The sequence below is a fragment of the Pristiophorus japonicus genome, chromosome 14 (assembly GCF_044704955.1).
Source record: "Pristiophorus japonicus isolate sPriJap1 chromosome 14, sPriJap1.hap1, whole genome shotgun sequence".
Taxonomy (NCBI): Eukaryota; Metazoa; Chordata; class Chondrichthyes; family Pristiophoridae; genus Pristiophorus; species Pristiophorus japonicus.
The window spans coordinates 31,493,430-31,509,678 of record NC_091990.1 but is presented as its reverse complement, the minus strand read 5'-3'; the positions used below and the strand labels follow the sequence as shown (position 1 = coordinate 31,509,678).

Genomic DNA, 16,249 nt, shown 5'->3' with positions numbered 1-16,249 from the left:
CTTTAGTTACCTCCAGACTCGACTATTCCAATGCTCTCCTGGCCTTCCACTTTCTACCTTCCGTCAACGTGAGCTGATCCAAAACTCTGCTGCCCTTATACTAACTCACACCAAACCCTGTTCACCCATCACCCCTGTTGTGTATGGAGAAAGAGTCAGACTGAACACTGTGAGCACAAAGTGAAGTGTGACCTTAGTCTTTTATTGCAGGTCTCCAGAGTGCCTCGCCAACCAGTGAAGCCTCCTTAAATACCTGTGCTCCCAAGGGATTATGGGATCCCTTGGGACTCCAGGGGATGAGCCCTCTGGTGGCTGTACAGAGTAAATACAAGTCCACATATATAACAACCCCTGTGCGCTGACCAAACACCTTCATTTTAAAATTCTCAACCTCGTGTTCAAATCCTCCCATGGCCTTGACCCTCCCTATCTCTGTAACCTCCTCCAGTCCTACAGTCCTCTATGTTCCTCCAACTCTGGCCTCTGGTTTCCCCTATTTCCTGCCTTCAACTGTCCTGGCTCCTCCCCAAAACTTTTTGCCTCTCTACCACTCTCGCTGCCTTTAAGACGCAGCTTTAAACCTACCTCTTTGACCAAGTATTTGGTCACCTGACCTAATGTCTCCTTCTTCGCACAGTGTCAATTGTTGTCGGATTATGCTTCAGTGAAGTGCCTAAGGACGTTTCACTGCGTCAAAGGCGCTATATGAATGCAAGTTGTTATAATGCGGCATTGCCATTAGAGGCAAGTCTGGCTCTATGGCAGCACTGTAATATAAATGAACCTGCACTGGCGCTACTGCAGCACAGAGCCCAGAGGCGAGGTAGTATTCCCCTGGGTCCCAGAGGCGATATGCTGCCGGCACTGGTTGCCATTAGCTCCTATTTTTAAAGCTGAAGTGACAAATGCATTTTTCAACAGTGTATGCAAATGTGTTGCCCAGTTGTCACCAGTACCTTGCATTCCAAGCACCCGTGCGAAAGGGGTGGACTTGCAGCATCAGGAACTGAAACATATAGTGGAAACATTTCGAGAGTGATCTCACAATCTAAATGTAACAATGCAGACGTGCAGTAAGTAAACCAGATAAAAGGCTCCCAGATATGAAAAATTGGTACGCGGAGTGCGCCACAAATGAAAAATAAAAGTACAGAGGCCTGTGAAACTCAACAGGACTTGCGTTTCTTTCAAATTCATTTTTGGTGATTGTCGCTGTGTGTGTTCCTCTAGCTGGAGGATGTCCTTGGTGGAGGGATAACGCACTTTTTATGTGCCTGCTGTCTTCATCAAAGACACTCAGACCTAGACATTGGATAAAGTTGTCTTTACTCTGACCAGGCAATGCCCCACTAACGTGCACCCTCAACTATACCAAATTATTCCTATTGCCCCACCCCTCATCAGCTACTCATATATCGAACTACAACTGGCAGTGTATATGTCGCAGGATGGATTCTGCTTGCAGCCATTCTGCCAATATGCTGAAGCTCCCTGCACTGTAGAATTGCTCCCAGTTACCGGGCGGGGGGTACTGGAGATCTAGCTGCATGTGCGGCACTTTCCTCACGGCCAGAGCATCATTGCGAGTGTCAGATGCCTGTCTACATTTGCTGGCAGACGCACTGTTGCCTCCTAAAGTGATTACCCCATCCTCCGGCAACAGCAGCACTGCCTCACTGCTATTCGGGCATTGCTGCCTTCCCTATTGTAGAATTTGCAGAGATCTGAGAAAACGTACTGTATATTTCGATAAAAACTTGATAAGCAGATCAATAGGAGGAATATCCTTAAACATCAAATGTTCTGATGTATTGATATCTAGTAATGTGCAATCAGCCTGAACGTCAGTTTAACAGTCAATTCGGTGTAATATTTGATATCTAATTATGTGTATCACCAACATTTTTTTAATGAAGCAAACTGAATAATATATTCCTTATGTGGAGGAATCTGGGGATATGGAGATTGGGCGGGAAAGTGGAGTTGAGGCCGATGATCAGCCATGATCTTATTAAATGGCGGAGCAGGCTCGAGGGGCCGGAGGGCCTACTCCTGCTCCTATTTCTTATGTTCGTATTCGTCCAGCTGACGATATAACAGATCAAAGTGTGTCTCCTAAGCACTGTTCTTTGATTAAAATGTTTAAAGAAAGATCTGTTGTGTAATAATACAGCGGCGTAATTTTCTGAACGAGTACAAAGAGACAACAACTTGCATTTATATAGCACCCTTAACGTAGAAAAATACTCCAAGGCGCTTCAGAGAGGCAGGAGTAAAAAATGCTACCGCACAGAAGAAAAAAATTGGTGTGTGTGGAAAAAATCCTCTGCTTGTTAATTGATTCAACTAAATATGATGATGAGAGATTACATTTTTACATTAGAATGTGGATTTTTCCAGCTCTCTCGCCTCTTAGACTCTGCCTCTAATCAGTGAGCTAAAGTGGAATTACAGTAGATAAGTTTAGGAATAGCCCAGACTTGTACATTTTTGGTCTAGCTATATCTGATTTGTTGGCTGCTCGTGCTTTGTGCTTTGACGCTCTCCACAGGCCTGCCCTTTTTTTTGTATTGCATGACATCACCAGCTTTAAATATTCCAGCTGCTTTTTTTTCCCTCAGCGAGTTTGTGCTGCACACAATGACCATGTAGAGTGAGCCGAGGAAACTGCACCGCTCCACACTTCACCACCCAGTTCCCCAGGACGTGGCTAAAGAAAGCACCTCACAGAGGAGCGAGAGACTCGTGTTACTACAGACAGGCAGGCTCTGATCAGCACTGTTTGAACAGGCTCAGAAACGCAAGAGGTTATCTCTTTTCTGCTGAAGAGTGGTTTGTAGCAGCTGGTCTGAATTGAGACTGAGAGAAAAAAAAAGAAGCAAGTCTGTAAACTTGGGCGGAAAGTCAGAATCAGTGGACCATTGAAGAGATCTTGAAGTTACTTCAACATGGCTCACTCGACCCCACAGAATGGAGTGGACGGACATAAGGATCCTTTGATAGAGTTGTTTGTTAAGGTAGGATGTGCCAGAATTTGACTCTTTATTCCAGAAACAGCCAGCAGACAGCTGTATGCGAGGCTCTTGGCTCTGCTGTGTCCATTGCCTTTTTCTCACCAGAATAAACCTATAAACCTATTTTTATATTTAGGCGAAACTGGTTGCTATTATACCGTTGAACCATTGACTCCGGATAGTTGTGTACCTGCTCAAAATAGAATTGTGCTCAAAGTACAACATTCTGTACTTTATTATGACTTTATGATTTAATTCTATATTTGGTGTGCTTTGCACAGCTTTCTTACATCTGTGTGATATTCTCAAGCATACATGAAACAGTTGTGGGTCAATAAACATTTTAATTAATTTAACATGCAGAGCTGTCAATCAATTGTATGCAGTCAGTTATATGGAATACAATGGGCATTGCAGTATTGGTTTCTTTTTGTGTGAAGTTGTGCTTAGAAGTAATTGTTTTAAGTGAAATTCAAGCACTCCTGTGGAACTTGTTACTGTAAGAAGCGGCTTTGTGGAGGCATAGTGGGTCAGTGATGGCGTTAAACCACTCCCCGTTGATTAGAGTTCCTTTACCTAAACCGGAGCCACTTGAGATCGATATCAGACGTATACTTCTAGCTATAAAGATTATGTAAATAAATCAGGTTCTTTGAGTATGTATGAATTGATTCACTCAGTACCTACAGAAAATGCCCTGAACCGCTTCTATACACACAGACTGTGACTTCTGATTTCAATTCGCAAGCAAAGAAATATGTTAATATTTATATTGTCTGCAAGAGATTTTTGGGTGTGGCTTCTGAAAATTGTATGATAAAATGGCTTCCTACGTCAGCACCAAAACTATCATTCACGGAGTGGTCGTGATGGAACAATGAGCAATCTGGCCAACCCCACCCCTTCATTCCCTCATCAGTTTCCGAAAGTTTTTTTTTTCAAACGAACTTTACCATCTCCGTCACGGAGCTGTTAGTCTGTCATGATTGGAATGATCCGTTTAAGACAAGTCATTTACCTGGGCAACAGGCGACTTGAAGCACCAGAATGATTAAGTACAACGTCTGCACACATACCAAAGACTACACCCATGAACTCTTCGAAGTCTCCTTTGTGCATTGCCCAGCGAGGAACGGAATCATACAGACTGGGCAAGTCCAGGCCATGCTGAGATGGCCGGTGCATGGGGTAAGGGGCACTTCAATTGGCGTTGTGGCACTGGGCATGGGGACAGAACATTCAGATAGGTTTCTTATTGAAACACATAAGATAATGAGAGGGCTCGACAAGGTGGATGCAGAGAGGACGTTTCCACTCATAAGGGAAACTAAAACTAGGGGACATAGTCTCAGAATAAGGGGCCACCCATTTAAAACTGAGATGAGGAGGAATTTCTTCTCTCAGAGGGTTGTAAATCTATGGAATTCTCTGCCCCAGAGAGCTGTGGAGGCTGGGTCATTGAATATATTTAGGGCGGAGATAGATTTTTGAGCGATAAGGGAGTAAAGGGTTATAGGGAGCAGGAAGGGAAGTGGAGCTGAGTCCATGATCAGATCAGCCATGATCTTATTGAATGGCAGAGCAGGCTTGAAGGGTTAAATGGCCTACTCCTGCTCCTATTTCTTATGTTCTTATGTTGTTGTTTATGATCTCTGTCCAGTGCCCACCATTGGAAAATGAGCATTTGTGGACATCAGCTGAAGACCAATTTGGGCTTGCCTGTGATGCTGTCACTGTTGAATAGCCTGGTTATGCTCACTGATTAAGAATTGGCATTTTTGTTGCACCTTGTCAAGTCATCAGGATATCCCAAAGATGCAGCACCAATTCACCCCCTAAGAGATACTCAAATTACCAGCCATTATCTCTTGTACAGAACTCATCCATAATATGCAAGAAGCCAAGTACCCAATCAACCACTATGGAAATCATGGGCCCCAATAACTGGACAATCCTAAAACAATGAAAAGCCGGTAATAGCACATTATCACACCATAATCGAGTTATTGCTGGCTGGCCCACCAAAATCACTTACAAAAGAGACATTTGAGAAAAGTGTAAAGACAAGGATGTGGTAATCATTAACTCTTTATCTGTTTTCGCTGACTGCAAAGGCAGAACCAATACACAGGATGGAACGATGATATGTAGGTAAACACAGGGGGCAACTTCAATCTGTTGTGATGTAAATATGGAAAATCACTTTTGCACAGCAAGGTCCCACAAACAGCAAATGAATAAATAACCAAATAATCTGTTTTTTTGGTGGTGGTTGGAGGGAGGGCTGTTGCATGGGACATGAGGCGAACCTTTAAATAGTGCCATGGAACTGTTTTCGTCCATCTGAGTAAGCAGGGCCTCGGCTTTACATCTCATCTAGTAAATGGCACTCCCTCAATTCTGCACATATCATCTCCAACTGTGTGCTCAAGTCTGTAGTGGGGCTTAAACCCACAACCTGCCGACGCAGAGGGAAGAGTGCTACCAACTGAGCCAAGCTTACTGAAAAAGCTGAAGCTGATCTCTGTGACTCCCATCAGCATCGACATGGCTCCTGGTCTTGGTTCTGTCCAGCGCCCCCTGGTGCCTCCTCAGGCTAAAGCAGCATACTTCATGACCCCATGCTGAGCTACCTTCCTCCATCCCATTCCAAGATCATTTCATTCCACCTCCACAACAGTTCCCCCGCCCCCCCGCCCCCCTCCCCCCTCCCCACTGCAGCTGAAACCCTAGCACATGCATTTGACACTCTGATGCTTAGCTTAACGCCCTCCTAGCCAACTCCCCCATGCCAGACATCCACAAGTTACAACTCATTCAGAATGCTATGTTCTGTCTCTTCACCCATAAAACGTCCCACGTACTTTCTGAGCTTGATTGCCTTCCATGCCCCAGCAAATTGATTCTCGTCTTCATCTTCAAAGTCTCCATGACCTCGCCCTGCCCCAGCTTGGTGATTTCATGCAGACAATCCGTAAGTTAAGGCAGCGCTTCAGTGACACTGTTAACCCCTTGTGCTCCGCTGCCACCGCTTCACCATCAATGGTTTCGCTTTCGGGCACTGCAACCCTGCCCTGTGAGACACACTCCCTCGATCCCTGCACTTTGCTACTCCCTCCCTGCTGTCAAAGGCTTGCTCAAAAGCCTTTGGCCCATTCTTTAACCTTCCCCACCCTTCTTTGCAAAGCACTTTGTAAACTTTTACTGTACGTGAGAGGAGAATTGAGTGGAGTATAATCACCAGCATAGATCAGTTGGAACGAAAGGCTTCTTTCTGAGCAGTAGACTCGATTCGATTTAATTCTGTGGGCTCAATTTTCCCCAAAGCCGTTTTTTTGCGTACTTGAAGAGTACGCCCAACTACGCCCCCCCAAAAAAAATCATCCAACTCTCCCTGTTTGAATTGTTGATTTTGGCGCTGCATAGCCTGTCCTTTAGCTTTGGGGGGTGTGGAGCCTAAGATCTGCGCCAAAAATATCGGGTTGCCAGGGTAACGAGGGACACACTGCGGGCTGAGGCTGGAAAGTGAAACATACAACACATTCTGGCCAGCTCACAGCAACCTGCACAAGGACCTTGCAAATTGCAACAGATTACCAGCATTAAATTATTAAAGAGTTTATGACAAAAGTCTATCCCCCTCCCCTCCCCTCCCCTCACTCCCGGTGCCCAGGGCCGCTCCTAACCCTAGCTGAAAGGCCTCCCTCCTCCCAGTGCCAGTTGCCGCTGCTATCCCTGGCTGAAGGGCCTCCCTCCTCTCTCCTCTCTTTCCCCACACCACCCCCCCCCCCACTCCCCCCTCCCATTCTCTCTCCCTCTCTGCTGCTGCTGCTGTCCGGCCGTGGAACTGCATCTGCTGCGCTAATTCTTTACCTGCGGCGATTTTGTTAACGGCCGAGGTTTTTCCAGAGCGGACACATACGTCGTCCTAAGAAAAATTGGAGTAAATCGGAGCTGGCCAAGCTTGCTTAAATGGCCAGAATTGGCGCGGGTGGTAGGTGAGGTAAAAAATGAGGTAAAAAAATTGTAGCCTAAAAAAATCCTGCCTAAGTGAATGATGCTAGTGCAGAAACTTTGGAGAAACTTGGAGATTTGAACTTACTCCAAAAAAAACCAGTACATGCCAAAAAAATGGCTCAGACAATTGGGGAAATTTGAGCCCTATGTGAGGAGTTTAGCTAATTGTTTACATTTAACAATTTAGTTAATGTGAAGATAAGTTCACTCCCAGTAAATTTCTTTTCATAAAGTTAAACATTTTAAGCATGTGGCAATCATTCACAGATTGCAGAAATCTCTCAATTAACAATCGGGACATCAACATTGCAAATGCTAAATACATAAGTGTTTACTACACACTTAAAAAAAAAAGTTATCTTGGTTGAGACCCTGATTAAAATTCCATTCAAAATATTGCATCTGTACTTTTCTATTTTAATGCCAAAGGATATTGCTGTCGTCTTGTGAATTTAACTGAATCCACTTCAACAGGCTCTTAATCAAAATTGATGTGAGCAGGAAATCTGAAATTCAACTTGTCACATTATCAGTGTAAGTCCTGTGCAGAACAGCAGGATCAACGTCAATCTTAATAAATAAATCTGCGCTTCATATGCAAGACGTTAAACTTTGTTTTGCAAATAGCTAGTTACCAAAGTTTAAAATGTCCCTTATTGATCAGAGAGCCTGGGCGACAGCATGTCTGCATCCGAAGAAATAATCTATGAAAAGCTTTGATTTGATGTGTACAGTAAACAGAAATAAGTATCCATTCTTTTTCTTTACTCAGCTCCTTGTTGTGGCATGGTAGTTTATTTTAGGGAAAAGAATTGTAATGGATAAAAGCCCTGCAGCCTTGAACATACTGAGTTCTAATTCATAGATTCATGGCAGGAAAACTGCACATCCTTGAAATGCTGACCTAATCCACTTCCATTGATGTGTCACTTTCTTGCTCTCGAATTCAGGTCCACCTGACACAAGTGCGCCAATATTCTCTTGGTTTCACCACAGTTACTGTTGATGTCAGATGGCACACACCTGCCTTCTCAGGTGGACGTAAAATATCCCAACGCACTTTTTGGCGGAGAAGTGCAGGGGAGTTTTCCCAGGGATAACCAATATTTATCCCTTACGCAACATCATTAAAGCAAACAATCTGGTCATTATCATATTGCTATTTGTGGGACCTTGCTATGCGTAAATTGGCTGCCGTATTTCCTGCATTACAACAAATGATTACACTTCAACAGTACTTCATTGGCTCTAAAACGCTTTTGGACACCCTGGGCTGGATTTCTGGCTTTTCTGTTTTTGGGGCAATAATGGAGGTGGGGCAGGAAAGCTAACGGCCGGGAATAGATTACGCTTTAATATGTAAGTTTGGGCATCAGGGGGCGCAACGCTAAGGGAGGCGTTGTACACGTTTCGTGGCGCAAGGATGGGAAACTCACGAGCTAAAAAGTCGGACCGTGAGCGCTCCCAGAGAGGCCTGGGTGGGGGGGGGGGAGAACCTAAAAAAACCCCACTAAAACATTCCTAAAACATTGCCCACGCCACCACAACACAAATCGCACAAAACATTTAAACAAAAAATACTCGCACTTACTCCCCGCCGCACGGCACGGCTCTGATTTCCCAGGCGGTCATTGCGGGCGCACCTCCGGGCTCGTGCCGGCATCGCCACCAGGGCGTTGCACACCCGGCGCAGCTCTTCCCAACGGTGCTGCTCAGCACCGCCGCAAAACCCGACCGGAGGATCGGGGCGGGGCACAGGAGACCTCACCGCTGCCTTCCACGCCGCTCCGGGGCAAAACCCACAGTGCAAAGGACCGGAAAATCCAGAGTTTGTGAAAAGTGCGATATAAATGCAAGTTCTTTCTTTTGTTCATAAATAGTACTTGAACTGAAAGTCTGAAAAAAGACAAAAGAAAGACTTGCATTGATATAAGCACCTTTTATGACCACTGGGCGTCTCGCAAAGCACTTTACGGCCACAGTCATTGTTGCAATATGGGATATGTGGAAGGAAAATTTAAATTAGTCTTTTGTAATTGTGTTAGCAGCAGAAAGTCACATATCTCTGCTCTGGGAGAGACTGGGCACATTAGTCTCAGACTTTTCACAATCACCAGGTGAGAGGAGATTCAAGGGCATTGCATCTTTTGTGCAAAACTGAATAAATCATGTCATGCTTGAAATGGTGCAGTAAGGGCAGTAAGTTCCATGCAATAGCAAACCAAAACATTCATTTCAAACAAGAGGACATGTAAATAGACCTAGTTAACAAAAATATATAACATGAATATATATTTTAAAAACTGCTACTGAAGGAATACCAACAGCTCACACCCACCCCGCCCCTCCCATCCCATCCCATTGTTCCATTATAGCATACTGCATTTGTCTGTGCTGCTCCAAACAGGGATTTGTAGCACTTTGATTGCAGAATCTGTCGTTAGCGAGCTGCAAATAATTTTCACCTTTATTTTAAATATGTTATGTAAAATGGTGTAAAAACTGCACTGGCACATAAGCTTTCATCTATCATTACAGGCCTTAAAATAGGCACTGCAGGAATGGCTTGTACTCTGGTGTTGATAGAAACTGAATGCAAGCCAAAGTAAAGCACTGGTTGATTTTAGGCTTCATGGTGCATGTTGAAATATTTGGGAGTAAACCTTTACACAGATATTACAAAAATAGAAGCCTTGTTTTAAGAGGCGTTTATTTAAGAGGAAACTATAATACTCTACCGCCCTGAGGTTAACCATCCAAACTCAGTACAACAGTTGCCACAGCTTGTGAATTTAAATTTTTTGGAACTAGATCTAAAACAGATGGCATTTTAATAGTCTAGTCATTTGGCCAATGCAAGTCAAAAGAAAATTCCAGCTCCAGTAAATTTAACCCTTTGGTTTTCTGCACCATGAGAAAAGAAAAGAAAACAATTCTATTGCATGCATTTAAAGAATACAGTTTATAAAGAAATCTGTGCGTGTGACATTTTATTAATTCTGCTTTGCAGTTTGAAAAACTCCTGTAATTATTTTTTTATAAACGAAGACGAAGAATGTAGAATGAAATTCATGGAAGCGATTCAGTGCTCAAGGAGTTAATAGTGTTAGTGAAATATTTGGAGGTGATGTTGGTAGCCACTCACCTTTTGGAGCAACTCATTATTTTCAAAGTACTTGATAGTATTTCACTGCAAATAGCATCACTTCTCCTGACATATCGGGAGTCTGCAAGGAACAATGGCTAATTCATCAAAGGACCACAAATGGCTGATACCTTCTGTAAAGTCAGGTCAAGTCTGAATAGTTTGATACTGATCTGCCTATCTCTTGTTCTGGGGTGGAGCCAGGATCAGGATTTCAGAAAGGCAAGAATGAAATATACAAGGTCACCAACTGATAGTGGGGCGGAGTCTTTGGCCTCGTTTGCTCCCGCCCAAGAATCTAAAAAGGTGCGTTAAATAATATTGCGTCATTGCTTGAAAGTTGTGCTGCCTCTGTGTTCAGCTTGATTATCGTTATAGATGCAAGGGCCTGCATTGCTTCTGTAAGAGCAGTGCGACATTTCTTCCTATCTAGTCTCTTGGGCGGATTGTATGTGTGTGGACACTTGCCTTTTGTCCAGGAAGCCCACCTGTGCTTGCTGTACGCCACAATCACATCCCTTTTGCCTCATTTGTAAACTACTCACAGCTGACATTATTCAAGCAGGAATTAATTCAAGCTGACCTGGTGACAGTGGCTTAGATTTAGTTCTGGGCAATAATCCAGAAGGCTGTTATTAAACTTTTTAACCTATACACAAGCAAAATACTTTTTGAGGCTGTGAGTAGGGGGTTAGCAGAAAGGCTAAAATAGAAAGATCATGAGATGGGACCTGATTACCAGATTTTACTTTAAAAAATCTTGGTAGAGGGAATTCTGGGCAACAGTTCCATGGGCACCGATTGCTCTGCAGTGCCTTGCCTAAGTGAGCATAGATAGTAACTCTCAGCATGCTGTTCTTGCACTGGGGAATCACAGCCGAGCCCAGTCCTCTCACGGCCCACACGCACTTGCATCAGGAGTTACTGATTAGCAAATAGGGCTAGGAACCCTGGCCAGTTTTGGTCTGGTTAACCCAGGGTGCAAAGACAAACCGTAGCATTCCGACTGCTCTCCCAGATTATATCAGTTAACTCAGTGCAGACTGGGAATTGAACCTGGGACCTTGCTGTTTTGTATGGCCGGGCTGCTCACTGGGTTAAGCAGCTCTATTGTCCTGTTTATTGCTGTGCTGCACACTCTTTGATTTCTCTGGGATCTCTTGTCTTATTAGGGAGTCTTCAGATAACCGTCTATTCAAGAAACTGTACCGAGAGTCTCGGCAGGCCAGTCGGCGTCTGAGGAGAGAACCGTTAAGTTAACCGGGTCGATTTTCAGGGTCCCACCCTGGTGGGAACGGGGTGGATGTGGGTCTAAAATGGCCATGCACCAGTTACTGCCCTGTTCCTCCTCCCGATATAGCCGACGGCCTTTCCAACCCGTGATTGAAATGGGTGGCCATTTTTAGACATGAGCCTACTTTTAATATGCAAATAGGGGTCCTACACACACTGTGGGATCCTGAGGCAACTTTGAGGTACTAATGGCTGAAACATGCATCGAGCGCACTCGGCCCACTGATGAGAGGCGTCAAGTGGCCTAAAAAGTGGTCCTTGAAAGGACCAGTGCAAACTCCTCCAGAAACAACAACAGCAACATGTATTTACATAGCGCCTTTAACGTCGTGAAATGTCTCAAGGCGCTTCACAGGAGTAATATGAAATAAAAAATTTAACACCGAGCTGCATAAGGAGAAATTAGCGCAAGTGACCAAATGATTGGTCAGAGGTAGGTTTTAAGGAGCGTCTTGAAGGAGAAAAGAGAGGTGGAGAGGTTTAGGCAGGGAGTTCCAGAGCTTGGGGCCTAGGCAGCAGAAGGCACGGCCACCAATGGTTAAGTGATTATAATCAGGGATGCTCAAGAGGGCAGAATTAGAGGAACGCAGACATCTCACGGGGGTTCTGGGGCTGGAGAAGACTACAGAGATAGCGAGGGGCAAGGCCATGGAGGGATTTGAAAATAAAGATAAGAAACAGGTAATTAAAAGTTTTCTGCATGATTTTAGTTGGACCAGAAGGGAGATGAATGTTCCTCCTGGTCCCACAAACGTTGAATGGCCTATTCTGGCCTGTCCACGCCCTTCATCCATTAATATGGAACTTCTGCCCGCTCCGTGGAGGACCTGCTGGTATTCCCCCCCACTGTAACCTACGTGCTGCCTGTGAGCGCTGGTTCAACCCTCGCATCTGGCCCTCATTATCCAAGTGAGGGCTGGTCATCAAAAATACTCAAGCTTCTGACCAAGAGTGAGTGGCACGATTGCATTGAACGCCTGCCCCACTGTCCGAAACAAAATTGCCCCAACGTTTCACATGTGGACCCTTCATCAGAACTGTCAGTTCATTCATGCGACTTCTCCACAGATGCTGACTGACCTGCTGAGTGTTCCCAGCAGTTTATATTTTTGTTTTAGATTCATTTTGAATTTAAAATATCCACATTAGAATATCAACATTATAACGGAGCTCCTAGCTTGTTACGGTTGTCTGGGATCTTTGAACAGTTTGCTGTCTTTAGCCCTCGGGCTACAGTCTGCCTAATCTACCCAACCCACAGACTATCGTGACAAGGCATTAACTGTTCAAGGGCCGTTGTCACTGTAGCATCTCATCGCTATACTGCCTGTCCTTTTTGAGTTTGGTTACTGTGTCTAATGTAGTACAAGGTTTATTGAAATATATGTTTTGCACTTTAATCTTGATTTTCATTAAAAGCATTAGAAAATTCATTAACTTCCACTACGAGATGTGGCAGTGACATAGATTAGTGTTACTAATTGCAGTATTGCGTGCATCTGTACACAGATCTGGTGTGGTGTTTGCCATGGTGGCAGCATCCCTTTAATCTTTATTCTACAATTATTCTCCTAAGGCACCCTAAGAGATGGTGTGATGACTGTGTTTTCTGAAGCAAATATTTAATTCTTTGAATAGCTGATAATTGAAAAAGCAAAAGCAATTCAGGCTCATTGTGTGCATATGTCACCTTGCCTGTTACCATGTAGACATACATTATTAATCCAAAGGATCTGGTGCCATTATTTAACTAGATTAATTAAAACTGGCCGTGTTTGTGATTCAATGGATGATCTCGGTTATTGAAGAAGTTCGCAGGTCAATGGCAGAGATCTGCTGCTGATTATATTACATCAGTCCTTTTTAGTCTGAAATGTGAAGGTTCAGACATTCGCTGTAAACACATGTTGGAAGGTAGCGGACAATGTCACGTTGCTGCTGGGAACCTGTTGTGTAATCTATTTTCTGTTAAAGTGACATTGAACTATCCTTTGATGGCTCAGCATGTTTACCCAGTGAGCAGCTGAGCCATTCTGACCAGCAGGGCTCCGGTTCGACTTGGGCCTGGTTGATCTCGGCCTGGACAGCAGCAGAGACACCACAGTCGACTCAGCAGTTAGCTCTTTGAATCGTTGCTAACTGAGGGAGGGGCTCATCAATTGATGGATATTCAGCAGCTTCTGCTGGAAGTGGGTGTGTGGATGTTCTGATCGGGTCGATAAGCTCACCAACACTCACTGTCTGTCTGACTATTGGGAAGTCCGAAGCTGTTGTTTTCGGTCCCAGTCATTAACTCCGTTCCCTAGAAACCAACTCCATCCCTCTTCCCAACTTCTGTCTGAGGCTGAACCAGACTGTTCGCAACCTTGGTGTCATATTTGACCCTGAAATGAGCTTTCAACCATATATCCGCAGCATAACTAAGACCATGGGGCCGAAATTAAGGTGCAACAGATAGCTGGCGCACCTATGAGTTTTGGAGTGGTACTCACCGCTGGAACTCCTGGTGCGGCAAGTATATCCATTTTCAGGACTTTGACGTTTTTTCAAAGTCCGACAGGAAATGGATTATAATGGGGCAGACTTTAGATTCAAAGCCAGGCTGACTGGCTGAAAGTGTGTCGGTCGGTGCCTCCGCTATTGTCAATCAGCGGTGGAGTCGTGGTGACATCACAGCGCGCGTGCATCACCACGCTCTCTCCCCTCCGCTAAAGGGGAGAGATTCTATCATTTTTTAACTTTAGCCACTGGGCCACCAGGGAGGGTTTCGGCCGGGCCAGTGGCCTGGCACACGAGGGGGTACCAGGCTACCCGATAACGACCCAGCCAAACTCGGGGGCAGTATTTTGCCAACCGATCGGTAAGTCAGCTAGCTAAAATGTTTCCATTGCAGTCGCGGCAGTGGGCCCTCCCCTTTAAGAGCCGCCGCGCTGCTGGGCCGTACTCAGTCAGAGATGGTGCACCGGCAGAGACCTGTCGGGGGCACCGCGCGGTGGGAGATCGACGGATTCGGGGGAAAATTGATGGGTAAGTATTTTTTTTATTGCTCAACATTGGCGGTGCAACTACTCGGGTGGAATGGGGTCCAGGCCGAAAAGTCCCCAACCTGAATTTAGGTCGGGCCGGCCGGTTGACCCCAAAGCAGCAGCCATTCGATTTTTAGGAATGGCCGACGCAAACCGGCATTAACGGGTCTCTTTGAGACCCTGAATTTTGGACCCCACCTATTTCCGCCTCTGTAACATCCTCCGCCCCTACCTCAGCTCAGCTGCTGCTGAAACTCTAATTCATGCCTTTGTTACCCCTAGACTTGACTATTCCAATGCATTTCTGACTGGCCTTCCACATTCTATCCTACGTATACTAGAGGTGATCCAAATCTCGGCTGTCCATGTTCGAACTCGCACCAAGTCCCACTCACCCATCACCCCCGGGCTCGTTGCTGGTTAAGCCACACTTTGATTTCAAAATTCTCATCCTTGTTTTCAAATCCCTCCATGGCCTCACCCCTCCCAATCTCTGTAATCTCCTCCAGCCCCACAACTCCTCCGAGATATCTGTGCTCCTCAAATTTTGCCCTCTTGAGTATCCCTGATTGTAATCCCTCAACCATTGGTGGCCATGCCTTCTGTTGCCTGGGTCCTAAGCTCTGGAACTCCCTCCCTAAACCTTTCTGCCTCTCTTACTCTCTTTCCTCCTTCAAGACGCTCCTTAAAACCTACCTCTGTGACTAAGCTTTTGGTCACCTGCCCTAATTTCTCCCAATTGGCTCAGTGTCAATTTTTTTAATCTCATAATATTCCTGAGAAGCGCCTTGGGACATTTCACTACATTAAAGGCGCTATATAAATACAAGTTGCTGTTGTTGTCTAACTCGCCCATGAAGGATGACCATTAAGATGAGGTACCAGAGAACACTTGTGAAACTGAACCCCAACAACAGACCAGTGCCTTCAGGAGGGGAGGAAAAACTGGGCATTTTTTTTTTAAAGGGATATTGTTACTTAGTTCAGTGAACTTGGTTTGCTTGAAGCACATCACAACCAGAACACTGAGTTGGGGAAATCAACTAACACTGTACCCTTGCAGATTCGAGAGTATACACACCAGGGTATCACAGTCTGCCAACATCTTCCACGTGTTTAGCAGCATTATAATTTATTTGCCAATTTAGGGAGCGACCAATTGCCTTTTCAAAATAAGCATCTTATTTGTCTCAATGTGTAAACATCTGTCTTTGTATAAAGAAAGGTGCAACTTTCAAAAGGGAACTTTATTGTCTCGAAATAGAACAGGAAATAAAATGTCTCATCTTCTGACATTGCTTTCATTATTTCTGATAGAATTTAATTTTTTATGAGACAGATTTGACTCATCAATATTTATACATGATGCATAATTATTTGTGCCTGCTTCATTAATAGGGAGACAAGAGTGTCCGAATTATTCAGACACTCAAAATGCTGTGTATTTTTTAATTTTGGTAAATTTTTATGCTTATTATGTTGAAGGACACCCATCAAGTTCAGTTCAGGCGGAGATGATTGAGGGCAAAGTAAAGATATTTTTACAAGGTGAATTGGGTTCTTTATATGTGTAGCTGGATTTTTGGGTGGATTGCAACCGGATTTTCGCCGCGTTTTGACCCTCCGCGGCAAAAACCCGGTCTCTAAACGATCCTTGGGTCATTGTTTGTGGCGCTGCTTGGAAGTGCCGAACGTGTAACGTCGCGGATTGTGTTACCATCCGCGTTTCGGCACTTACCCGACCCGTACGCCGT

General features: G+C 44.8%; 1 protein-coding gene across 1 annotated transcript in view; it reads left to right on the top strand.

Moving 5' to 3' along the window:
- The first annotated feature begins 2,643 nt into the window (after positions 1-2,643).
- The window catches only part of LOC139279837 (chloride intracellular channel protein 4), a 130,789-nt gene continuing 117,183 nt past the window's right edge, over positions 2,644-16,249 (top strand). Inside the window, exon 1 of the mRNA XM_070899092.1 lies at positions 2,644-3,017. Coding sequence (XP_070755193.1) covers positions 2,949-3,017 — 69 coding nt within the window. The 5' untranslated portion in view covers positions 2,644-2,948. The remainder of the gene's footprint in view (positions 3,018-16,249) is intronic.